This window comes from Podarcis muralis, chromosome 17 (assembly GCF_964188315.1).
Source record: "Podarcis muralis chromosome 17, rPodMur119.hap1.1, whole genome shotgun sequence".
NCBI lineage: Eukaryota > Metazoa > Chordata > Lepidosauria > Squamata > Lacertidae > Podarcis > Podarcis muralis.
This window is the reverse complement of record NC_135671.1, coordinates 3,520,431-3,545,880: the sequence shown is the minus strand read 5'-3', so window position 1 is coordinate 3,545,880 and position 25,450 is coordinate 3,520,431. Positions and strand designations below refer to the sequence as shown.

General features: G+C 45.7%; 1 protein-coding gene across 1 annotated transcript in view; it reads left to right on the top strand.

Moving 5' to 3' along the window:
• The first annotated feature begins 713 nt into the window (after window positions 1-713).
• The window catches only part of LOC114588021 (T-cell surface glycoprotein CD4-like), a 28,820-nt gene continuing 4,083 nt past the window's right edge, over window positions 714-25,450 (top strand). Inside the window, exons 1-7 of the mRNA XM_077921136.1 lie at window positions 714-1,149; window positions 20,282-20,377; window positions 21,143-21,304; window positions 21,411-21,554; window positions 21,700-21,957; window positions 23,290-23,589; window positions 24,404-24,637. Of these exons, the coding sequence (XP_077777262.1) occupies window positions 20,329-20,377; window positions 21,143-21,304; window positions 21,411-21,554; window positions 21,700-21,957; window positions 23,290-23,589; window positions 24,404-24,637 (1,147 nt within the window). The 5' untranslated portion in view covers window positions 714-1,149; window positions 20,282-20,328. The remainder of the gene's footprint in view (window positions 1,150-20,281; window positions 20,378-21,142; window positions 21,305-21,410; window positions 21,555-21,699; window positions 21,958-23,289; window positions 23,590-24,403; window positions 24,638-25,450) is intronic.

Here is a 25,450-nt window from a genome sequence, read left to right as displayed (position 1 = left end):
GCCCCTGTGGCAATTTATTTCCTGGGGTAAAATCCTAAAAAAACCTCAACAACTTCAACCCTAAAAGAAGTTTAACAACTCCAACCCTAAAAAAAGCTGAACAACTTCAGTCCTTAAAAAATGTCAACAACTTTGGTTGGCCCTTTGGTCGGCCCCCACGGCCCTTCACTTCATCAAATCTGGCCCTCTTTGAAAAAAGTTTGGACACCACTGCGAAAAAGCACTCAGTTTTTAAGACCAAAGAAACAAAATGAGGCCCACCCCTCACAGATGCAGCAGACCCCTCTACTTGAATAGAATCTGCGTGTTTTTGTTGATGCATGAGGAAATAGATTATTTATTTATTTTTATTGAGTTTATTTACAACACATACACACACACTTGTAAAACTGCACAAGAAAATAATAATACGCAATCAAAAGGGAAAAAAACCACAAACGAAAAACAAAGAAATACAAATATTACATAATAACGTACGGAAACTTCTACAAAACAGATAGTCAACCATATATGTGTGTGTGTGTGTGTGTGTGTGTGTGTATGCACCATATTTCAGTTCTTTTCTTCCAAGAAGGAGACAGTTTACCAAAAATGAAAAGAGAACCGTGTAGAGGATGAAGGAAGTCAGTTGGAGGAAATAGATTATTTAACTCTTTCACAGTGATTTCTGGCCAGTCCGAGAGAGAAAGCAAGCCGACATGCGTTGAAAATTAAACTGAGAAACTAGAAATCCATTAGAAAGATTCATTATAACTTCTGCCTGTAGTTTCCTAACTAACACCAAAAGCAACTCGATCCCCACAGAGTGCCCCAAATGACCCCAATTGCGGGTCTCTTGAAAGTCTCTGAAGTCCAACCCAGAACCAGCTGGGTCCCCCCCCTTTTTTTGTTGTTTTCCGGTGCAAGGGGAAGGGAGGGGATGGAGAAACCAGAAATGCTGAGTGGCTTTCTGAACTTTACTGGCTTTTTTCAGTATTTTGAGAGTAAGAGGGAGGGTTTCCCCCCTTCTTCCTTCAGCTCTTCATTGCATTAACACCTGGCGAGGAACTCATCTTTCAGAGAGAAAGAACAGAAGAGAAATACAGAGAAAGAAAGAAAGAAAGAAAGAAAGAAAGAAAGAAAGAAAGAAAGAAAGAAAGAAAGAAAGAGGTAAGGACACAATTTCCCTGTTTTATAAACCAGTTCTATAATAAGTCAGTGGGAGAAGGATATTTTTGGCCAAGTGACTTGATAATCTGACACATTCACCCCATCCCTGACTCGCCCCTATGCAAGTTTATTTTCTAGGGAGGTAAAAAAAGAACATTCTCCCTCTTGCTTATAGAAGATAAGTTGTCTTCTGCATTTTAGACAATACACCAGTGGTCAGCAAACTTCTTCAGCAGGGGGCCGGTCCACCGTCGCTCAGACCTTGTGGGGGGCCGGAGTATATTTTTTTGGGGGGTAATGAACGAATTCCTATGCCCCACAAATTACCCAGAGATGCATTTTAAATAAAAGGACACATTTTACTCATGTAAAAACACGCTGCGGGCCGGATTTAGAAGGCGATTGGTACGGATCCGGCCCCCGGGTCTTAGTTTGCCTACCCATGCACTACACCATTTTCTCTCCAGCGATACAAATGTCACACACACTGGTGCTAGCATTAGCTTGTCGACGAGGTCTCTGACCTTTTGCTTCTCTTCTTTGAGGGGCTTCATGTTCACCTTTTTATTGAAGGTTCTCTTTATAAACACATAAGCTGTTCGCCTTTCTTAGTTCTTTTTGCATACGCTGTGAACGGTATCGAAGGCGGTGGTGGTGCGAGGATTGTGCTTGCGTTTTCCACTCCAAGCATTCATCTGAAGGCAGTGGCGTAGCGTGGGTTGTCAGCACCCGGGGCAAGGCAAGTAATTTGTGCCCCCTAACCCGTGGATTTGCGCCCCCTAACCCTAACCCCCAGATGTTGCGCCCGGTGAGGCCGGCCCCCCCCTGCACCCCCCACGCTACGCCACTGTCTGAAGGCCCTCTCTGTGCAATTGGCTTTGCAAAAAGCAGAGTTACTGATTATGGTTACAGAGCCAATGCACCAACTTTATTTGTACCTCTGAGTGAACACACAGAGTTTGGGAACAGGGACATCAGGTGCATTCTTGATTCCCCATCTCTCTACCCGTTCAATGAATATTTTTACGAATAGAGCCACTGTCTCTCTCTCTCCGCATCCTTGCTCTGGCTTCTGCTGTGTAATTTGTAATCTGTGCGGCGTTTTTCTAGCTTTGCTTTTCCCGAGCTGCTCCCTATTTTATTCCTCATTTCACCTAATCATCTTTTTGTGTGTGCCTTTATGCAATCCCCCTCAACGCGTCGTGGTCCCTGAAATGTCTGGCTGAAATTTCTCAAGGCATTTGTTTCCTCTTGCCTTGAAAATTGCTTTAATCATCATCAGCCAAGACAGAATTTCCTGCTTTAGCACACTCACACATTTTCTTCCATTTTAAGCAAAGGTTTCTCCCAGTAGGGATTCCAACCATATTTTGCAGCTAGTGAGAGAATAACCTGAAATTCTACAGCCCTAACCAGAACACAGGATCCATTCAGGACATGTTGGTGCCTCAAGCAGAAAATCCAGAGGCTATCAGGGACATACGACATGGAGGACAAACATGCTTCATTGAAATGAGGGGAGAATGCGCAAGGGCATGTTAATTTCAGTGGGCCTTTTGCATAATATTAATAATTTTATAATAATTTTATTTATATGCTGCCCATCTGACTGGTTTGCCCCAGCCACGACTACAGACTGGAAATTTGTGACACTTTTAGATTCTTCAGGAAGAATGTGAGTTCCCTATAGAATAGGTAGAGGAGTTCCATTTCCACCCATGACTTATCCTCACTATGAATCAGGGATAAGACCGTCTTGGTGGAATTTGCCTTGTAGATCAATTGTTTCAGTCTCCGACTCATCTGCTTTTAAAGATATCAGAAATGGCCGCTTCACCTTGCCTCATACTACAGTTAACTTCAGAAGCAAGTGAGATAAACCATGTGTTAAATGGTTAAAAAGCTATCATTTTCACATACACCTTAATCAAATTTAAATCTGGATTCTGGTTTATTGGAAACCTTTTTCATCATTCATGTACGCACAAAAAAGAGCACAACAGGCTGACGAGTGCCAAATCTACACATTTTTCCATAGGGGGACAAAGGTCTGCACTGCTGCCGCCGCCCCCTCTCCCACATAGGATGCTATTTTGCCACTTCTTCCGACCTGCTGCCTAGGGCACATATCCCCTCTCGCCCCCGCTTGATCCGAGCCAGAGGATGTCAGGGACATACGACAGCATGTTTGAAAATGCTTTCATACTGCATCACTCATAGAGCCCCTTCTAAGTCCAGATGGATTTTGCTTTACAAATATTTCAGTGATGTCTTGCTAGTTGAGCCTCTAAAGTGGAAGCAAGGAGTTAACAGCACAGACCCTCCAAGTATCCCTATTTTCCAGGGACATCCCTGATTTAGAGAAGCTGCCCCAGTTCCTGATTTGATCCCAGAATGTCCCGCTTTTCCTTAGGATGTCCCTATTTCCAGTGGAGAAATGTTGGAGGGTGCAGAGTTATCCGACTCCCAAGCAGTCTGAAGGCAGTCCTGTATAGGGAAGGGTTTTTCTTAAATGTTTTCTTATGTTTTTATATATGTTGGAAGCTGTCCAAAGTGGCTGGGGCAACCCAGTAATATGTGTGGGGTATACATAGCACAATTATCATTATGGAATGGAGCGTCCCTATTTTAATCAGAAAAATGTTGGCTGGTATAACAGCATAATAAAACAGAAATGCAATGCAAAGGAAGAGACAAGACAAAAGAAAAGGGAAAACCTAAGGCAAAATAAAAAATGCATTGGGACATTATGTTTACTTGTAGATAAGTATATTGATTCTAAAGCGCATAACGTAACTCTGTGCTGTACATAAATCAAATTGGAGATGGACTTTGCCATATCAATGTTTTATCAAAAGGCATGCTTTTACTCTGGAGATTTTAGCAAATGCCCTTGGCCATTACAAGAACATTCTGTATGCTCAGAGGCATTGTATTTAGAAGAACTCAGGTAGTAGATGTTGTTCCTTATTCTCTGTCTGATTGCTCTATTCATAAAGCGTTTAGACTCTGGGATTTTCTTCCCCCCTTAGTTCCTTTTGATCCCTAATCCAATCTGCAAAAAGTTTCTGGTTTTTAACTGGCAAGTAAAGCTAGGCTGCTCATGTGAAAAGCATTCTCTTTTATTATTAGCAGCAGGAAGGCAATTTTTAAGGAACATTCATGTGATAAGATTGCTTTATGCACACCTGACTTTTAATAATTCAGTTACGGATTTGCATTTAATTATGCTGTGCCTATTTGGTTTTTGTATGGACAACGTGACAAACTAGCAGGCTGAATTCCTAAACACACACACACATATTGAAAGGCTAGGGTGGTGCATGTTGTTGTTGTTTAGTCGTTTAGTCGTGTCTGCCTCTTTGTGACCCCTGGACCAGAGCACGCCAGGCACTCCTATCTTCCACTGCCTCCCGCAATTTGGTCAAACTCATGCTGGTAGCTTCGAGAATAATAATAATAATAATAATAATAATAAATTTTATTTATATCCCACCCTCCCCAGCCGAGGCTGGGCTCAGGGCGGCTAACAACAATCAAAATAATCCAACGTTCTAAAAACATTTCATTATAAAACTTAATTAAAATCAAATTGATGGCAACCATTAAGCAAAATTCTGTGCAGATTGCCAGAGGAGGGGGTCAGGCTGCGCCCTGACCAAAGGCTTGGTGGAACAGCTCTGTCTTGCAGGCCCTGCGGAAAGATGTCAAGTCCCGCAGGGCCCTAGTCTCTTGTGACAGAGCATTCCACCAGATTGGAGCCACAGCCGAGAAGGCCCTGGCTCTAGTTGAGGCCAGCCTAACCTCTCTGTGGCCTGGGATCTTCAATATGTTTTTATTTGCAGACCGTAAGTTCCTCTGTGGGATATACCAGGAGAGGCGGTCCCGTAGGTACGAGGATCCTAGGCCATATAGGGCTTTAAAGGTTAAAACCAGCACCTTAAACCTGATCCTGTACTCCACCGGGAGCCAGTGCAGCTGGTATAGTATCGGATGAATGTGATCTCGCAGCGAAGACCCCATAAGAAGTCTCGCCGCGGCATTCTGCACCCGCTGGAGTTTCTGGGTCAGTCTCAAGGGCAGCCCCACGTAGAGCGAGTTACAATAATCCAGTCTGGAGATGACCGTCGCGTGGATCACAGTGGCTAGGTCAGGGCGAGAGAGAACACTATCCAACCATCTCGTCCTCTGTCGTCCCCTTCTCCTTGTGCCCTCCATCTTTCCCAACATCAGGGTCTTTTCCAGGGAGTCTTCTCTTCTCATGAGGTGGCCAAAGTATTGGAGCCTCAGCTTCAGGATCTGTCCTTCCAGTGAGCACTCAGGGCTGATTTCCTTCAGAATGGATAGGTTTGTTCTTCTTGCAGTCCATGGGAGTCTCCAGCACCAGAATTCAAAAGCATCAATTCTTCGGCGATCAGCCTTCTTTATGGTTCAGCTCTCACTTCCATACATCACTACTGGGAAAACCATAGCTTGAACTATACGGACCTTTGTCGGCAAGGTGATGCCTCTGCTTTTTGAGACGCTGTCTAGGTTTGTCATTGCTTTTCTCCCAAGAAGCAGGCGTCTTTTGATTTCATGGCTGCTGTCACCATCTGCAGTGATCATGGAGCCCAAGAAAGTAAAATCTCTCACTGCCTCCATTTCTTCCCCTTCTATTTGGCAGGCGGTGATGGGATGGTGCATAGTTCCCTCTTAAATAGCCTCTGGCAAGTAGGAAGCTACTACCGCATTTCTCTCAAGAGCAGTAACTAATAGCCCTCAAACAGGGTGCCAGTGCTAGATGCTTTGCATTGCTTTAAAGCTCCTCAGATTTCCCAAGGTGCCAGCACAGGGGTGGGGAGGTGGGGAATTCTCCAGTGAAGCACCCTGGCCAGCAGATGCAAATACAGCAATGAATCCGCTGCTTCTTGTCTCCAGTCCCCTCCTCACATTAGGATTGCTCTGCCCAACTTCAGTCCTAAGCACACCTACCTCAATAGGGCTTACTTCTGAGTAGGAATGCGGAGGTTTGCACTGTGCAAGACTTACCATGCATTTGATGCAGTGGGGTGTAATTCATGAAAGCTAATGCCGTAATAAAATCTGCACATGGGGAAAGGGGCAAAAATTTAGAAAATAAACAGCCAGCACTGTGGCAAGTGGATGCATAAATTGGACAGTGCTAATATCAGACTTCAAGACTGTATAAATATAGAAAGAAAGAAAGAAAGAAAGAAAGAAAGAAAGAAAGAAAGAAAGAAAGAAACTAAGAAAGAAAGAAAGAAAAGAAACAAGCAGGAGCTCAAATTTATTGAGAACAAGCTAGTAATGAAATCCTTATAAATGCAATAAATGTAACTTAACTCATCATCCTGATTTTTTTTTAATAAAAAAAATAGCTTTGTTTTCTTCAAATTTCCCACCATGTTTCAATCTCTGGCCCGAAATAGGGTCAAGAGAAAATTGAGGGTGAAGAAATAAAGCGTTTCCATTTCTGCTCCAGTCCTTCATGGCTCAGTTTTTTACCACACATAGAACTAAGCACTGTAGGCTTGTCCAACACTCCAGAGGAACATAAAAACTTTTATAGGACTCTCTGGTTTATGAGAAACAGGATTCCCAGCCTCAGGCTTTTTCTCAGTGAGTAAGATGTGTGAGTGCAGACAGTGCTTTCTCTCAGCATGACAGAAATGTATTCACTGTGTTCAGGTTTCTCGGCCATCATAATCCGAAGAGGCATATGTGTCTGCTAGCCTAGGTCCTTCGGCTGCTGTGATGCAAGCGGGTGGTTAATCAGGGAACTGGCCACAACACACCAGCATTAAAGGAGAAATGAAACCTTTTCATGGAAAGAGATCCACTAAATGGCTTTGTAATAACAAATGGCCTACCGTGGGGCATCTGCCTGTGCTTTTCAATCTCACGGCCTGAGAAAAAACTAATTAAATAGTGAAAGGCCTCATGTGATGGCAGCCAAGAGATGCGTCTTGGTATCTCCATCGCATACCCGCATGTACTGCTCTGGCCTTGTCACATCCTGCTGGGGGAAGGAGGAGTATAGTTAGCTACAAACTCTGTGGAAACAATTCAGAACAAATGTTGAATAAACAGGTCATTCGGAAGCGGGATTGGATCCCACTGAGATCAGTGAAACTTACTTCTGAGTGAATGTGTAGAGTAGTGGTTCTCAAGCTTTGTTCCATGGGCCACACTTTTAAAATAAAAAATTGCTAGCGCCACACCAGGTTTTTTTTTTATGGAAAAGAAATACATTGGAAAACAAAAGGAAACAACTCCTGGTAACCCTTGATTTATAACACAAAAGACAACTACCGTATTTTTCGCCCCATAGGACGCACTTTTCCCCCTCCAAAAATGAAGGGGAAATGTGTGTGCGTCCTATGGGGCGAATGCAGGCTTTCGCTGAAGCCTGGAGAGCGAGAGGGGTCGGTGCGCACTGATCCCTCTCGCTCTCCAGGCTTCGCGCAGCTCTCTGCAAGGCGCGGGAGTCCTGCGCTGGGCTCCTGCGCCTTGCAGAGAGTTGCCTGCATGCCGAAGGCTGGGCTTGTGGAGATTTGCGTGTTCTGGGGGCTGAGGTCGGGGGAAGCTCAGGCTTCCCCCACCCCAGCGCCGCGCCTGGGGGAAAAATAATTCCCCCCCCCTTTATTCCCCCCCCCAAAAAACTAGGTGCGCCTTATGGGACGGTGCGTCCTATAGGGCGAAAAATATGGTACTTTATAATATAATCATGGGACATACAGAAAGCATCAAAGAATGCAGTTACATCAATAACTTGAATCATTCCCAAAATATAAACGTGCCTCTTGCATATGTACCTTAAGTATGTATGCAAGCTCAGTGAGAGGTGTGAGCTTGCTTTTGCCAGGAAATTTCATTTATATGAGGTTTGGTTTGAGACAAACTCTCATCTCCTCATCAATACAAAGAGGCCTTTCTCGTTTCTGATCTTTCATATTTGTCAGAGTTTAAAATCTCTGTTCACAACAATATGCCATAGAGAACAGCATATAAGAACAGCCAATGCTCTTGAACAGAGGGATGGATACTGTTTCTGGTTGCATTCACCCCCTCCATTTTTTTTATACTGTACTGTACTGAAATGTTCGAATGTTTATTTGATTGTCATTGAATCTTCTGGTCACACTTGCTATCCTCTCCTACCACATCCTTTGAGAACCACTGACGTAGAGTCAAACTGCCATGATATTGGCAGTTCTGTGACAGAAATCTTGCGTCTTTTTATTTTCCAAAAAACACCTGCAGGTGGGGGGGATACTGTGTCCCCCTAAATTTTACCAATGGATGCAAATAGTAGCCTCAGATTGGGAGGGAGATTATCAGTGGGAAAACAGCCTGGGGAGGAATGGCTCAAGTCCCTACCTTACACTACAGTCCTGACTCCACCACACACAAAAAACCCAGCAGCTGCTTTTTGTAAATGAAAATGACGTTTGAGGTGTCTTTTCCCCCTTTCCTTCCACCTGAAACTTCACATCCTGTGAGGTCTGAGCAGGACTACAAGGCTGGCAGGAGCCCTGAACAGGAGGACTTGTCCTAGGAATAGGGATACACAGCAACATTTTGTTGTTTCAGGTCTCACTTGCTAGTAAAGGGATATAGGTAAAGGTAAAGGGACCCCTGACCATTAGGTTCAGTCGTGACCGACTCTGGGGTTGTGGCGCTCATCTTGCTTTATTGCCCGAGGGAGCCAGCGTACAGCTTCCAGGTTATGTGGCCAGCATGACTAAGCCACTTCTGACAAACCAGAGCAGCACACAGAAATGCCATTTACATGCCCACCGGAGCGGTACCTATTGATCTACTTGCACTTTGAGGTGCTTTCGAACTGCTAGGTTGGCAGGAGCAGGGACCGAGCAACAGGAGCTCACCCCGTCGCGGGGATTCAAACCGCTGACCTTCTGATCGGCAAGTCCTAGGCTCTGTGGTTTAACCCACAGTGCCACCCGTGTCCCAAAGGGATATATAAATGTTAAAAATACAAAAATTAACACTTAAGCATTTTAAAAACACTAGCACAATAGATGAAAAGCAATAGAACTTAAAACCAAGAGCCAGCCCAATACATTTTGCTACCTGAGGCAAAGGACAAGATGGCACAACCTTCCCATTCCACATTCAGAAGCTGACTGGGTGGGCAGCACAATCGTACTCCAGCACTGCCGATGGGATTGCCAGTATTGCACCTGAGGCAACTAAAAGGCTCCAGCACAGGCTTTGCCTTTTGTCCACCAACGGAGAGGAACAGCTCACGGATTGTGAAGAAACAGCCAGGACAGCTGCCCTGCAGCATCTGCCGCCTGAGGCCGTTGGCTCACTCTGCCTAATGAGAGAACTGGTGCAGCCTAAAAGCTAGAGAGCGGTAACATTTTTGATCTTCATCTAACTCCCACACCCATCCAAATAGCCTGCAGATGTCAAGCCACAGGAAAATCCTTCTGATTTAGGAAGAACTTTACCTCACTGGCGAAGACCTCAAACAGCTCTCCCTGGGGACTGAATACTACAAAGTGAGCACCACGACAAAGAAGAGGCTGCTCCTCCGCTTCACAATCTTTATCTGGCTATAGTGTAGAATAAGGAGCAGGGCCTCTCTGGCAAGGCCACTATAGGGAGGAACGTTCTTATTGGCATCCGTCTGTCTCAAGAGACAATGGAGTGCGCCTCAGCAGGGTAAAGTCAAACCACTGCATTAGTGGTTCAGAAGTGACCTCCTTGGAGTGCAAGCCTAAGCAGTGTGTCTGGAGGTCCTGGGCTGCCCAGGTGACCAGACCCTCCTCTTGGCCTCTCTGATGGGGTCCAAAGGAAAGCAGAGCAATATGTTTGGTACCAGCTTGGCTGCAGGAGTTGCCAGGAGGTATACAAGGCGCTTCCAACCGCCTTAGGGACACCTCTCTGGATTTGTGTAGGGTTCAGTCCTTAGCCTTTTCTTCTCTCGAAGATATCCCACAAGGCAGCAGAGATTTGGGTTCACAGTTTTCCTCTGTCTAGATGGGCTACCTTCCCAGGTGGGCAAGCCCCACCTGCCCCTCACTTCCCTCTACAGCACATGCAGAAACCACACGCTTCTTGACCATTGGATTGACTATTGGTCTCGTATGGGAGCCAATCTTCACATGCAGGGGAGGAACAGGAGTGTTAACTTGGCCCCACAACTGTGGGGGCCCGGGACAGTGGGTGCCATGCATAATAATAATAATAATAATAATAATAATAATAATAATAATAATAATAATATTTATACCCCACCTGTCAGAGAACTGCCATCGGCTCAGAGGTGAGAGGCGGAAGGGCAGATGGATTACAGAGAGCCTCCAAAAATCGTGGGAAGCAGCACTTCCTCAGCGGAGGAAGGAAGCCACGCCTCTAGTGGGGAAGAGCTGCAGGGCTCGGAGGATGCAAGGCGGTGCCAGGACACCGTTCCTGAGCAAAGCGGGGAGGAGGGAGGTCCCCCTTTACCCAAGCCTTCCTTGCACAGTAGGCTTTCGCGCAGAGAGGTGAGGCGTCGGCTGGGGGTCAAGACACTACTCTGCTGGGGAAAGTTTAAGGACCGCCCACTCTCAGATTCTGCTAGTGACTGAGCAAGACATGGAATAGAGGCCTTCTGCATTGTAAATGTTTTGCACCAATAATAAAGCCTTTGAAAAGACCAGTGAGGGACCTTGCCTGATCGCCCTCGAGCAACCACACCGATAGCCATAACACCACCCATCTGGCTGGGCTTCCCCAGCCACTCTGGGCGGCTTCCAACAAAATATTAAAATACAGTAATGCACCAAACATGAAAAGCTTCCCTAAATGCAGTGTGTGTGGCCCTGGCACCAAAATTTACAGGGGTGCCTGGCCCCTTCTTGGGAAATTTTGTGGGTGCTCAGGCACCCAGGGCCCCAGAGAGTTGAAACCTATGCAGGGGAAGTCTCCTTAACTCACTCACCTACCCTCTGCTGGTTTAGCCGGCCAGTTGAAGCCATTCCTGGGGTGTGGCCACTCTAGCATGCTAGCAGCTTCTAGGAGCCACTTTATCTCACTTTATTGGCCGAGGGAGCCAGCGAACAGCTTCTGGGTCATGTGGCCAGCATGACTAAGCCGCTTCTGGCGAACCAGAGCAGCGCACGGAAACGCCGTTTACCTTCCCGCCGGAGCGGTACCTATTTATCTACTTGCACTTTGGTTGTAGTATTGCTTTTGGTGGCAAAGACTTGGAGAACTAATGTCAGTAAATACGTAAAGGTTAGGAAGATGTCAAAGAGAAAAACTTGATCACTTCAGCATTCAAATTACAATGGAAACTTGCATATTAAAAATCAAGATCTCTATCTTATGGAAATGTATAGGACATCAACAACAAGTTTCATTATCACTGTAATTTTTCATTATTATTTTTTTCATTTCTGTTGACTTCGTAAAGTCATCAGTACTTTAACACACTCACAGTCTGTTTAACAGTCAGATAATGATGTGGGTTTTATTGGCATTAACAGATTTTCCCACAGTTCTTGGATGACTTATTTTTCCAGTGAATTTTTTTTTTGGGGGGGCAGGTATTGATTTAATTACATCCCACATTTTGGCTGCAATCCAAAAGCAGTTTGCAACATTTATAAAATGCAATAGATATATAATAGAAACTGTTAAGTTGTGGGTGAACATATCAGACGACTCAGCGATTCCTCAAACAGCTCTGGTTTATTCAGAGGCCAGAACAGAACTAAACTGAAGAGCTCAGCCAGCCTGCTTATATAGAGCTCCAGTACAACGTAACTGTAGCAACTTTCTAAAACTATCCAATCACTGAACGTCACTTTCGATCCTTCATTTGCATAACTATCTACAGTATCCCCCTCCTGGCCCAGGGTGAGAACTTCAGTACATAACAGAAACTGTAGCCTTTAAAGCTGCCTTCCTCAACCTAGTACCCTACAGATGTTTTGAACTACAATTCCCATCAGCACATGCTGGCTGAGGCTTATGATGGGAGTTGTCGTTTGAAACATCTGGCTGGGGAAGGCAACTTTAAGCCACTTCAATTATAGTGGACAGAGCACAAAGGGAAAGAGAAATATAGGGATGCTTAACGTCTTGCCATATTATCAGTATGAGACATTCCCACAAGACAACACATTTTTCTGAACTTCTTTCCTCCTTGTTTCTGTCGCATGTGAATTTTAACGTGGAATGGGTTGATGTGGAATAGAAACAGAGTACACACAGGGGCCAGGGATGCGGGTGGTGCTGTGGGTTAAACCACAGAGCCTAGGATTTGCTGATCAGAAGGTCAGCGGTTCGAATCCCTGCGACAGGGTGAGCTCCCGTTGCTCAGTCCCTGCTCCTGCCAACCTAGCAATTCGAAAGCACGTCAAAGTGCAAGTAGATAAATGGGTACCGTTCCGGCAGGAAGGTAAACGGCATTTCCGTGCGCTGCTCTGGTTCGGCAGAAGCAGCTTAGTCCTGCTGGCCACATGACCCAGAAGCTGTATGCCGGCTCCCTCGGCCAATAAAGCGAGATGAGCGCCGCAACCCCAGAGTCGGTCATGACTGGACCTAATGGTCAGAGGTCCCTTTACCTTTTTTGCACACAGTGGCCAGTATTAGTTTTGTTTGCTTTGGTGACTGTTGTTGGCATCCGTCTGTCTCGAAGACAATGGCATCCACTTCTGATAGTCCGGGGCTGCTCAGCTGACATGTGTAATAAACAAAAATCTGCCCTTATTCCCTTATGGGGAACACAAGAGCCCTTATAGAGGCCTTTGTAGGTTCTCCATCGGTCAGAGAAAATAACAGAGGCCAACCAGAGAATATTGAGAAGCAAAGCAGCTCGTAAGCCTGATCTTTATTGAACTGTTGCAACAGGGTGCTCCCCTCACACGCAGGAAACGATGGGCAGAACGATGGGGGTGGAGACGCTCCTTCAGGTATACAGGACCGAGGCCGTTTAGGGCTTTCAAGGTCAGCACCAACACTTGGAATTGTGCTCGGAAACGTACTGGGAGCCAATGTAGCAAATGATTGATGATCAGCCTTCCTCAACCTGTTGCCTCCCCACCCCGAGCTATGTTGGCTGAGGCTGATGGGAGTTGATGTCCTAAGCCAGGTTGCTGAAGGCTGATCTAGCTGAAGGGCTGCCTCACCCAAGTCTGGTTTAAAGATAATGAATGCTAAGAAGGGAATCAGGAGCCTCACAGTTGTCCACCAGCAGTTAACACCTGGGCAGCAGGTGCAACAGGCACACATGTCACCTGTGTGCCTTGCTTAGTTCCTCCACACTGTTGAAGTCCCTGGCAGTTGCCTCTAGGTAGAATTGAAAATGTCAGGAGATATGACCAAGGATCTCCCAGGCCTCATCTTATTTTGGCCGTAAGGTCTACTGGGCTCCAGGCTTCAGATTAATGTTGCGGTCTGGAAATGGCACATATCTTGTTTTCGTCCTGGAGGCTGGTGTGGAAGAAACAGAAACCCGCAGAAAGAGCCCCGCAAGCAGAGCCTCTTATCATTTCTCAGCAGGTTCCTGAACAAAAACCTCAGCCGCAAACAAGAGCAGAGCAAGAAGAAAACCACAAGGCCATGGGGGCGGGCTGAGAAAAACAGAGGAAGGGTTGTGCATGAGCACACAAACACATGACAAAAGACCTTGTTTATGTAACCCTAGCACACACAAAGGAGCGGTTAAGAGTCCTGTATTGTATTTCTCCACAAAATAAAAAGCAGGTTGCCTACCTGCGGCTTTATAGGTCATGCTTTGGCTTCTCTGCTTAGGAGAGAGGAGCACAGCATAGAGCCTTGTCCCTGCTGTCAGTGATATACCAAGCAACCCCGTGGAAATTGCTCTTCTCCTCTCCAGGCGTTGTTGTATGAAACAGGCTCTGAAGAAGCTGTACAGCCTGTCCTGTCATTCCATTGCGAGACCAGCTTCAGTTTCATCAGAGCCCAACACCGCCTTGGATTTAAACCTCACTGCCCATGTGGCTTCTGAAGGTTCAGTGCCACCAACTATATGTGCCAAACTAGCCGCCAAGTGAGCTTCTAAATAACTTTAAAAGTATAAGATCCCACCACACACACACAGGCATTCTGCATCAGTCTCAGCGGAGCCTAAGCTCTGGGGAAGAGGCATGAAAAGGACTGTTCCTCTACTCCACCCAATGATACTATTTATCCCAGTTCCTTTCTTGGACCCTTCACTAACACCACTGCTTAGTCAAGGTTGATGCCAGTGCTGCTGTCTCAATCAGAGTCTGTGCTCCAGAGGTTTTTATCTTGGTTTCATGTGCCTTTCATTTAGTGTTCATGTGCAACCTCTGGCAGCATTACTATGCTGGCTAGATTCTGGGTTCCATGTTAGAGGGAGATAACTTGCGATGGTAGGCTTGACTTCTCCTAAAACTCAGGAGGAGTTGGAGTAGACTCTTGAGAGTCCCATGGACTGCAAGAAGATCAAACCTCTCCATTCTGAAGGAAATCAGCCCTGAGTGCTCACTGGAAGGACAGATCCTGAAGCTGAGGCTCCAATACTTTGGCCACCTCATGAGAAGAGAAGACTTCCTGGAAAATTTCCCTGATTTTGGGAAAAAATGGAGGGCACAAGGAGAAGGGGATGACAGAGGACGAGATGGTTGGATAGTGTTCTCGAAGCTACCAGCATGAGTTTGACCAAACTGTGGGAGGCAGTGGAAGACAGGAGTGCCTGGCGTGCTCTGGTCCATGGGGTCACGAAGAGTCGGACACGACTAAACGACTAAACAGCAACAACAAAACTCAGGATGTTTCTCCTGTCAGGAAGGCACACCAAGATATATGTCCCTTTTGTCCTTTTATATCAAATACTATCCTTAGGATTCAGGACAAAAAAAAACCCACCTTAATTCGTTTAGATTAACAGACAGGTGGGGTTTCTCTGTCTCTCATTCACACACACACGTACATGTACACTGGATACTCCTTAGTGAGTTCACCTTTCTGATTTATCCAGACAGGATACCCCTACCTCAACCACTAGATAGGATAGTAACCTATTGGCAGTAACCTTTGTCATTTTCTTTGTGACATTGTTGACCCCACCTTAGCATCCTACACTGTCAATGTTGGCTTCATCACAACCACCCACCATATTGTGGCCACCTCTGGCCGTCTCTCCAACTGTGGTCCCAGTTAATATATCCTATGACTGCAGCATCAGTACTACTGCATCTGCTGTCACATCTACCTGATGCAACCTCTTGCAACCACTTCACCATGGTAGCTCCTCCAGAGACCACAGCTCAGCTTCTCAGCATTCACCTTCTTTACATCAATCTGCCTTGTGTTCCGAGGAAGCTACTAAATTCTTTGACTGTGACCAGCACATTGTATATGTGACCCCAAACCAATCACTCTACCAGAGCATTTAAAGCGTTACTCAGAGAACATCCTTCAGGTAGCATAGGCTCTGAGCCAAAACGGCAACAAGCCTCTCCTGTGATCCACTGACCTGGGTTCCAGTTTGTTTCAGCAAAAACAGCAGTACCATTAGCCTTGATTATGCTCCCAGTTCTCATGCAGGGAACTAGACAGCTTTGAGATAAACTCTTGTACCTCCTTTCCATTACAGTGGTACCTCGGGTTACAGACGCTTCAGGTTACAGACGCTTCAGGTTACAGACTCCGCAAACCCAGAAATATTACCTCGGGTTAAGAACTTGGTGTTATGTACTGAAGTTCTCACCCTGGGCCAGCAGGGGGATACTGTAGATAGCTTTCACTCAGGTCCACATATGCAAATAAGGGATTGAAAGTGACATTCAGTGATTGGATAGTTATAGAAAATGGTTACTGTTGCGTTCTAGTGGAGCTCTATATGAGCAGGCTGGCTGAACCCTTCAGTTCAGTTCTGTTCTGGCTGTGAATAAACAGGAGCTGTTTGAAGAATCGTTGTGTCGTCCGATATGTTCACCCACAACTTAACATTTTGCTTCAGGATGAGAATAGAAATTGTGCTCAGATGGCGTGGCGGCAGCAGGAGGCACCATTAGCTAAAGTGGTGCTTCAGGTTAAGAACAGTTTCAGGTTAAGAACAGACCTCCGGAACGAATTAAGTACTTAACCTGAGGTGCCACTGTATTTTGATTTGACAAAAGCCCTGTTGGATGATACCAAAGACCCATCTGGTCCAACATTCTCTTCTCACAGTGGTCAACAACATGCTGATGGGAAGCCTGCAAACCGGACCTGAGTGCAACAGCGCTCTTCTCGCTTGTGCTTCCCAACAACAGGTATTCAGAGGCTTACTGCTGTGTTTGTTTGTTTGTTTGTTTGTTTGACGCCCATCTGGCTGGGTTGCCCCAGTCACTCTGGACAGCTTCCAACAAATTAAAAACATTAAGCACAGTAAAAAATCAAACATTAAAAACTTCCCTATGGGTGCAACTACCAAGAAGGTCCTCTGCGTGGTTCCCTGTAATCTCACGTCTCTCACTTCTCGCAGTGAGGGAACCGCCAGAAGGCCCTCAGAGCTGGATCTCAGTGTCCGAGCTGAAGATGGGGATGGAGACGTTCCTTCAGATATACAGGGCTGAGGCCATTTAGGGCTTTAAAGGTCAGACCCAACCCTTTGAATTGTGTTTGGAAATGTGCTTCCAACAGTGGGGACAGAACATATCCAGCGTGGCTAGTAGTCATTGATAGTCTTATCCTCCAGGAATTTGTCTAATCCTCTTTTAAAGCTGCCCACATTGAAGGCTATTATTGACTCTTGTGAGAGTGAATTCCATAGTGTAACATGCTGTATATAGAAGTACTTCCTTTTCTCTGTCCAGAAACTTCCAACATCCAGCTTCATTAGATGGTGATAGTATTATGGGAGAGGGGGAAAACAGTTTTCTCTATTCCCCTTCTCCACCCATGCATAATCTCTTGCCATGTCCTCTACCTGTTTTCTGAACTAAAAATCTCCTTATGTGGCAGCATTTCCTCATAGGGGGGAAATACATACAAAGTACATGTGACTTTCTTTTTCAACACCGTTCATGTTTTATTCCTCACCCATGCTGGTTTCTCACATATTGAACTTTCAAAATTGTGCATAGGTAGATTAATACTTCCTCTGGGGAAATGTGCCAAACTTTTACGCTATACTCAAGGAAAATCAAAATAAGCTTTTAAAAGCTAACCTTCACCTTTCAAAGAGACTGTTGGCACAGCCTGCCATGCAGCAGAGTATCATTCGAAGGCAATTTTACTATCTGGACAAAGGATGAAGGGCAGGAAGACCTATTCTAAATTTTCAGGATGATAAGTTATTTATCCAACTAAGGAAGTTTCGTATGGTCTGTCTTGCTGAGATCTTAACACTCATCAGCAATTCAACATGATTGAGCTCTGTGACTTCAAGGTTGCATAGTTTCCTATTACTGCACCTACATAAAGGTAAAGGGACCCCTGACCATTAGGTCCAGTTGTGACCGACTCTAGGGTTGCAGCGCTCATCTCGCTTTACTGGCCAAGGGAGCCGGCATACAGCTTCCGGGTCATGTGGCCAGCATGACTAAGCCGCTTCTGGCAAACCAGAGCAGCGCATGGAAACGCCATTTACCTTCCTGCCGGAGCAGTACCTATTTATCTACTTGCACTTTGACGTGCTTTTGAACTGCTAGGTTGGGCAGGAGCAGGGACTGAACAACGGGAGCTCACCCCGTCACGGGGATTCGAGCCTAGGTCGGTGGTTCAAATCCCCGCGATGGGGTGAGCTCCCATTGTTCAGTCCCTGCTCCTGCCAACCTAGCAGTTTGAAAGCACACCAATGCAAGTAGATAAATAGGTACCGCTCCGGTGGGAAGGTAAACAGCGTTTCCGTGCGCTGCTCTGGTTTGCCAGAAGTGGCTTAGTCATGCTGGCCACATGACCCGGAAGCTGTACACCGGCTCCCTTGGCCAGTAAAACGAGATGAGAGCTGCAACCCCAGAGTCGGTCACGACTGGACCTAATGGTCAGGGGTCCCTTTACCTTTTATACAGTGGTATCTCTGGTTACGAACTTAATTCGTTCCAGAGGTCCGTTCTTAACCTGAAATCGTTCTTAACCTGAGGTACCACTTTAGCTAATGGGGCTTCCTGCTGCCGCCGCATGATTTCTGTTCTCATCCTGAGGTAAAGTTCTTAACCCAAGGTACTACTTCCAGGTGAGCGGAGTCTGTAACCCAAAGTGTTTGTAACCTGAGGTACCGCTGTATCTGTTTTAAAGTAACCAAGTAGTGCCAAATCAGAAATTTAAAAAGCAAGTTACTGTAAAAGTTAGTTTTCTCTTTTTTTTAGATGGGGCGGAGGAGGTTGTTTGTGGAATTTAATTTATTTGTAGGATAGCTCGGTGGGTAGGGCATTAGACTCTTAATCTCAGGGTTGTGAGTTCGAGCCACATGTTGGGTAAATGATTCCTGTATTGCAGGGGGATGGACTAGATGACCCTCGGGTCCCTTCCAACTCTACATTTTTATTATTCTATGACTCTAGCTCAGGGGAGCGCCTTCCTCCGCTCAATGTCACCTGCTACAGATTGCAGACAACCAGCTCACCATGTGGCTAATGCTAAATATTTCTCTAAATATTTTTGCCTAGGTATTACATATACAGTTTACCTTATATTTTGTGTTGTGTCCTCTACCCAGGGGTTGCTGCATATGCAAAAGTGCTGATCTCTAGGGATTTTCTTAAATCTCCCTTCCAGAAAATTAGATTTCATAGTCTGAAAATACAGGGCTGTAAGTGCTTGGCAAAGAAAAAGAAGTTAGCTCTGCTAAGTATTTCTCTTCCCCATGGTATGATTTTAAGGTGGGGAATGTATTGGAACAACTGGATAAAGTAATGGCATCCAGGTTCTCTTCTGAAAGCAGATTTTAGAGCTACGCTTTAATATTGCAATGCTTAAGTTGGATTTTGGCAGCCAAAAGGCCTCTGGATCAGGTCCACATTTTCTCAGTAATAATTTACTATTAGCTTATCGAGGAGTTTTGGGAGGATGAGCAAGACTGTTCCACTATACACAATCTGATCAGTTCATTTTCCGAGTATCTTGGTTTTTAAAAATAAGACAAAATAGCCCTCAATATGAAATATGGCAGCAAGGCAACAGAGTCTCACAACCATTCCTTGCATCTGTGGTCCAGTGAAGCGTAGGGATGATAATTTAGAACAATAGGAAGCAAAAAAGGGGTCCCATTAGAACCGTGAACAAATTTCATACATTTAAAGATTCCATTCATATTTATTTCACTATCAAAAATCAAAATTACCCAAATGGGATTAATAATAATAATAATTTATACCCCACCCATCTGGCTGAGTTCCCCCAGCCACTCTGGGCGTCTCCCAATCGAGTGTTAAAAACAATACCACATTAAATATTAAAAACTTCCCTAAATAGGGCTGTCTTCAGGTGTCTTATTTCCTTGACATCTGATGGGAGGGCGTTCCACAGGGCGGGCGCCACTACCGAGAAGGCCCTCTGTCTAGTTTCACTATTTGGAATGGTTTTATTAATTACATGTGGGTAATTCTGGGTTTCCCCCCCATAATGAAATAAATATGAAAATTATATTTAAATTATAATTTATTCTGTTGGTGGCAGCAAATCTTGCACCTCCACCACAATCTTGCAGCTGGTGTTGGGACACCAGTTGCACCACCCTAGTCACTTTGCTGAACAGATATCAGTGGCAGCCACACATCACCCATAATGACTACCTGATAGAGAGGACCAGCTTCCAAATGACTAACTGCACACCAGGCCATATTATCAATCAGTTGACTATTTTCTGTCTATATATTATGTATGATATATTCAGGGAAGAAACCACTGCTGACTTCACTGATACAATCAGGAGAGCCAGTGTGGTGTAGTGGTTAAGAGCAGTGGACTCGTAATCTGGTGAACCGGGTTCGCTTCCCCGCTCCTCCACATGCAGCTGCTGGGTGACCTTGGACCAGTCACACTTCTCCCAAGTCTCTCAGCCTCACTCACCTCACAGAGTGTTTGTTGTGGGGGAGGAAGGGAAAAGGAGATTGTTAGCCGCTTTGAGACTCCTTAGGGGATATCAAATCCAAACTCTTCTTCTTCTTCTACAAGATTTCTGACCTTTCCCTGCTAGGATCCCTTAGACAGAAGACCGAGTCTGCAGTACGCAAAGCTCTACCGATGGATATGATCTTGAGATGCATTCTTGTTTCCTTTGTCCTTCACCTGGGTAAGTTCTCTTCAGCAGGCACACATAGTGCCAGAGTCACCAACACAGATGTTTTGCTTTGACTAGAAATATAATGAAAGCTGAAAAAGCAAAGCAAGCTAGCTAGCTGTGTTGGTCCACATAGGATCCATTTCCATATGACCCATTTCCCCCCTTGCCATGGCCCATACTGTGTTCTTATTGTTACTGTACATTGTTACTAAAAAAAGACCTGCACACCCTTTTACTATATTGCACCGGATTGCTGGGATCAATATCTCCTGCTCACAGAAGGCTGCCTTCTCTTTGTTGTGGTTCCAGAGACTTGGGGTGACCCATATGGTTGACAGTCGTTGATCTACTGTAACGCTGACTTCAGCACTCAAAAGCAAGTTTTCATGCTGGCCGCAAATCTGGTCAATCCTTTGGTTTAAAACTAGACGTAAGAGCTCCTGCAGAAATTAGAATTACTGTGGCAGTCCTTTGTACTCCTATTTATTCTGGGGGTTGATCAAATTCTCAGTATTAAATCCAAATTGATGCATTTTCCAGTGACACTTGAGGGACATAAAGAAACACTTAAATAAAAGGTATTAAGAAAAAGAGAACACAAATGCAAGCATATACGAAAATGAAGGTGCTATAAAGTCCAAAGGTGGTGTTCAGATTGTAAGCTTTGGGCCGGGAAACCCCAGAATTCAGCGCGGAGGGGAGAATTCTGTTGACCTGTTTTTGCTTTTCCATGTGGTTTTGTTTTTGTGTTTTTTGAGCCTGTGTATCTTTCAGGTGTGATGCTTCATGTGAGTGAAGAGCATTACATAGATGCTACTTATGGGCAAGAAGTTACCCTTCCTTGCCAAGTTGGTGTAGTTAACCCAAGCGCTCCAGTGATCTGGAAATATAAATCAGAAGAAATAATTAAATATCAGCGTGGACATCTTTTAAGAGGTAAAAATCCAGTTGTACCATTCATTATGCGTTTAAAAGAGGGAAGGCAGAACCTTTGCTCTCTGATGAAAAGCTTTAACTCTCTGTGACTCCACTTCTTTCAAAGGTTCCTCCTCCTCATCAGCAACATACTCGTTAAAGAATGCAGATAAAGGAGATTACTCTTTAACTATGAGATATGGAAAGGAAGGACAGTATACATGTGAAGCACATGGGAAAATAAAAACTACTAATCTTAACTTGTGGAGCGGTGAGTGATGTGATATGGAGAAAGAATAAAAGTTTAATGTCAACTCCTTTTTCCCTGTCCCATCTTCCTGCACTTGCTTGGGGAGAAGGACAGGGAAGAGCCCTAAAAACAATTAACCTAATAAGGCTTTCTCCCCCCTTCATAGTAAAAGGACCTTCAGAGGGATACCTCCTGGAGGGTGACACTACACAACTGGAACTGTCTTCCTCGGACATGTCTACCCAGGTTGAGTGGTTTGGCCCCAACAAGTCAAAAATAACAAATAAAAAAGCGCGATGGACTCTACAAAATAAAGATCGGAGGTTGCAGATAAAGGACCTTAAAACTCAGGAGGACCAAGGGACCTGGGAATGTTTCATTAGTCGTAGTGGGCTTCGCATCACCCGTGATGTCAGAGTGATAGGTAGGAAAAATCACTGACCTCGTCGGTTCTTTTCCTTGCAGAAGAACCAAAAACAACAACTATACTAATGTTTTGTGGAGGAGGAAGCGGGAGGAGCATGCGCCCATCCCTATCCCATTTGTTTCCTTCCACAAGTTGGAAGGTGGCCATCTGCAGCAGGGAGCCAAGTGAGCAGAAAATCAGGGTTATAAAATGCATCAGTAAGGTAAAGGTAAAGGGACCCCTGCCCACTAGGTCCAGTCGTGGCCGACTCTGGGGTTGCTCATCTCGCTTTATTGGCCGAGGAAGGCGGCATACAGCTTCTGGGTCATGTGGCCAGCATGACTAAGCCGCTTCTGGCGAACCAGGACAGCGCACGGAAACGCTGTTTACCTCCCCGCCGGAATGGTACCTATTTATCTACTTGCACTTTGATGTGCTTTCGAACTGCTAGGTTGGCAGGAGCTGGGACCGAGCAACGGGAGCTCACCCCGTCGCGGGGATTCGAACCGCCAAACTTCTGATCGGCAAGTCCTAGGCTCTGTGGTTTAACCCACAGCACCACCCGCGTCCCCTAAAAAAACGAAACCTGCTTCCCTACTGCAGGCAGTCACCACCCAACTCACGGTGATGGGGACAGCCTGAAGAGGTCTTATGCATCATGGTTAATTCTGCCAAGTTGTACAACATTATAAAGAGAAGCGTAAAAGATATTGGAGTGACTGTGTGATGCTTCCAGGCCGTCTGAGTTAAAGGCTGGAATCGCCATCATTTGTTCAATCACTTATTTTTACGGATAATCCGGAAGACATTGTTGCCAGATCATTTTCTGTGCACACCCCACTCCTTCTCTTTTGACAGTTTTTTGTTGTTGCTTTTTTGCAATAAAACTCAGTTGCATAACCTCTCTTTCCACTGTGGACAAGTAAAATGTTTTGAAGGCCTTTCAGGAAACTTGCACCTTTAATGGAAAGTTGGTCCGGCATGTTCCTTGCGTCTTGTTGACTGATTACTACTGGTTGGGGGGTTGAGCAGGACTTTAATTGTCCCTTGAATAGTCTTTCTTAATTACTCCAGTGCCATTTTCTGTTACCATCGGGCCCCCTTGCCTTTAAATGGTGCATTTGCCAAACTTTGGAGAAGAGATCTTTGAGTACTTGATGGTGATGATGCAGCCCCCTTTTTCATTTTCATAGCTTTTTCTTTGCAGAGTCTACTTCGTTTAGGGAACCCAGAAATAGGTTCACAAGTAAAGCCTCTCTAGAATTCTATAGGGGGGAAAGAGTTTCTCCCTACTCTTTACTGAGGAAAATGGAAATTATTTATTCCTGTTTTTTTCTGCCTTAAAATCAGGTTTTGCTAATTCACTGGATGGAGATACAGTGTATGCAGCTGTTAATAGCACAGTTGTCCTTTCGTGTGAACTGAACACTGACTTCCAAGAGATTCCAAAGAACATCCTAAGAAACCCAGTTTTGAGATGGACGAAGGATAACAAGACCATTGTGGAGGCTGACTTAATCAATTTCAACAGTTCCCTACTTCAGCAAACGATAGACAAGGTCCAGTTTGAGCATGCCGGAGAGCACAAGTGCAGTATTGCATTTACACGGAGGAATTTGAGTAAGACCACCCGCTTGGTAGTGATGAAAGGTAAGAATAAGTCTCGATCACTTTGTGTTATGGTGTAAACAAGGACCATAACACTGCTTAGATCACACTTGCAAAAACTATCCCATCTAGACCTGGTGAAACTCCTAGTTGAAAAACAGAAACAATTCCCGGGAACTCCTAAAACTTTGGGCAAAAATAGACGTGAGGTCAAAACAAACAAAAACTCTGAAGCAACTAAAGGGTGCTCTGATTTGGATTGGAATAACGGCACTGGTAGAGAGGGTCAGCCCAGCCCAAGACAGTTTGCTGCCAGATTGGTTTGGTGCTGTTTTGTGCTGCAGACCCCACCTTCCCTGCCGCCCCACCCCCCAACGGAGTAACTGACACTCAAACCGGGGTCACAAGTAAAGGGTCAGAAACACAACCTCATCTGGTTGACTGCAAACCAGTGCAAAAAGTAGAGTGCTGCTTTGGTACCCTTTTGTGCCACACTTAAAAGTGCCTCCGCTTGTGTGTTTGGAAGGTGGCAAAAGGACCCAGGACAATATGCCAAACCAGGATATAAGCTGGTGCCCAAAATATGGACAGTGTACACTGACTTCCTCTGCATTGTGGCCCTCTAAATAAAGCCGATGGAGCTGTAGCACCTCAAGTCTGTGTGTCGATCCAAGTGTTTTTGCCTTTCCATTGGGAGGAAGCCTTTCTTGTGAGTCAGGCAGCCTAGAACCTTAGATCATAAGATGAATGTGTCTCTTGTAGCAATGAGCATCTTCAGCATGGATGCTTGGCATTCTCTCCTGAGCTTTGTGGAAACGGGACCCCTGTGAATGTTCCTTTCTTGTCTTCCCTGCAGTTTCTGCTGACCGCCCTAGACTTGATTCCAAAGAAAATGTGACCCTCTGCTGTCATGTCGCTGCTCCTGATCTTTCTAAGGCTCAGCTGTGCTGGAATAATAGGCGTGACTCGCCCAAATGTGAAACTCACCTTCCGGAGGGCAAATTTTGTTTTGAGACCAGAAGCGCAGGGGAATGGAAGTGCAGCCTCATGGTGCAGGACGAAGAGAAGCTCAGCATGATCTACTTTGTGGGTATGTTGCGTGTCAAGACCCTGCAGCCCCCCCCCCCCCCCCGTTGGAAATAACTCACACAAGGACACAGATATTAGGTTTATGTTATTGGGGAAATTTTGGCCACAACTTTATTGAAATTACAGAATGTGAGCAGTATTGGCTTAGGCATTGATTGGACCTGACTGTATCTGACTCCTGCCCATTGTGCAGGAAGTCCAGTAAGGGTAAGCCACCGGTAGGGGGAGCCCTGTCGGTGCGAACCAACTCAAGCTGCCCCTGGTGTTCCCGTCGGGGTCGTGTCAAGGCCCTAGCCCCCAGCTGGGCTTCAGACTAGATCAACAGCCCCGGATTCCCTTAACGGAATAGCCTTAAGCATGGAGGGGCAGATGATGGCCACACCTCCCCTCCCCCACACAAGGTCAAACAATGCCTAACCGCAACCCTAACAAAGTTGTGACGATTGCTACGAGGGAGGTGAAAACCAAATGGCCAGTGCCAATTTGCCAAGTGGAAAAATTCCTACCCGGCCCCTCGGACAACCAAGGCAACCAACCGAAGTCCATAGCAAGGTCATTGCCTAACCTGCAAAATAGGGAGGGAGGGCGGGTGTTTGAGGAAGCGAGCCAAAGAGGAAGTCCTCTGGCTCGCTCCTCCGTTCAAACGGCTCCGGCCATGCCCCCCCAGCCAGCGGATTGGCTGGCCGGGCTCTGATGTGGCCAGGATCCCCCAGGCAACGGGGGACAAAGTCCCCTGCCCCCGTGGGGAGTGGGTGGCCACGCGGTCCACCGCAACTCCTCCCCACTGGGAAGTGGAGCAGATTTCCAGAAGTGG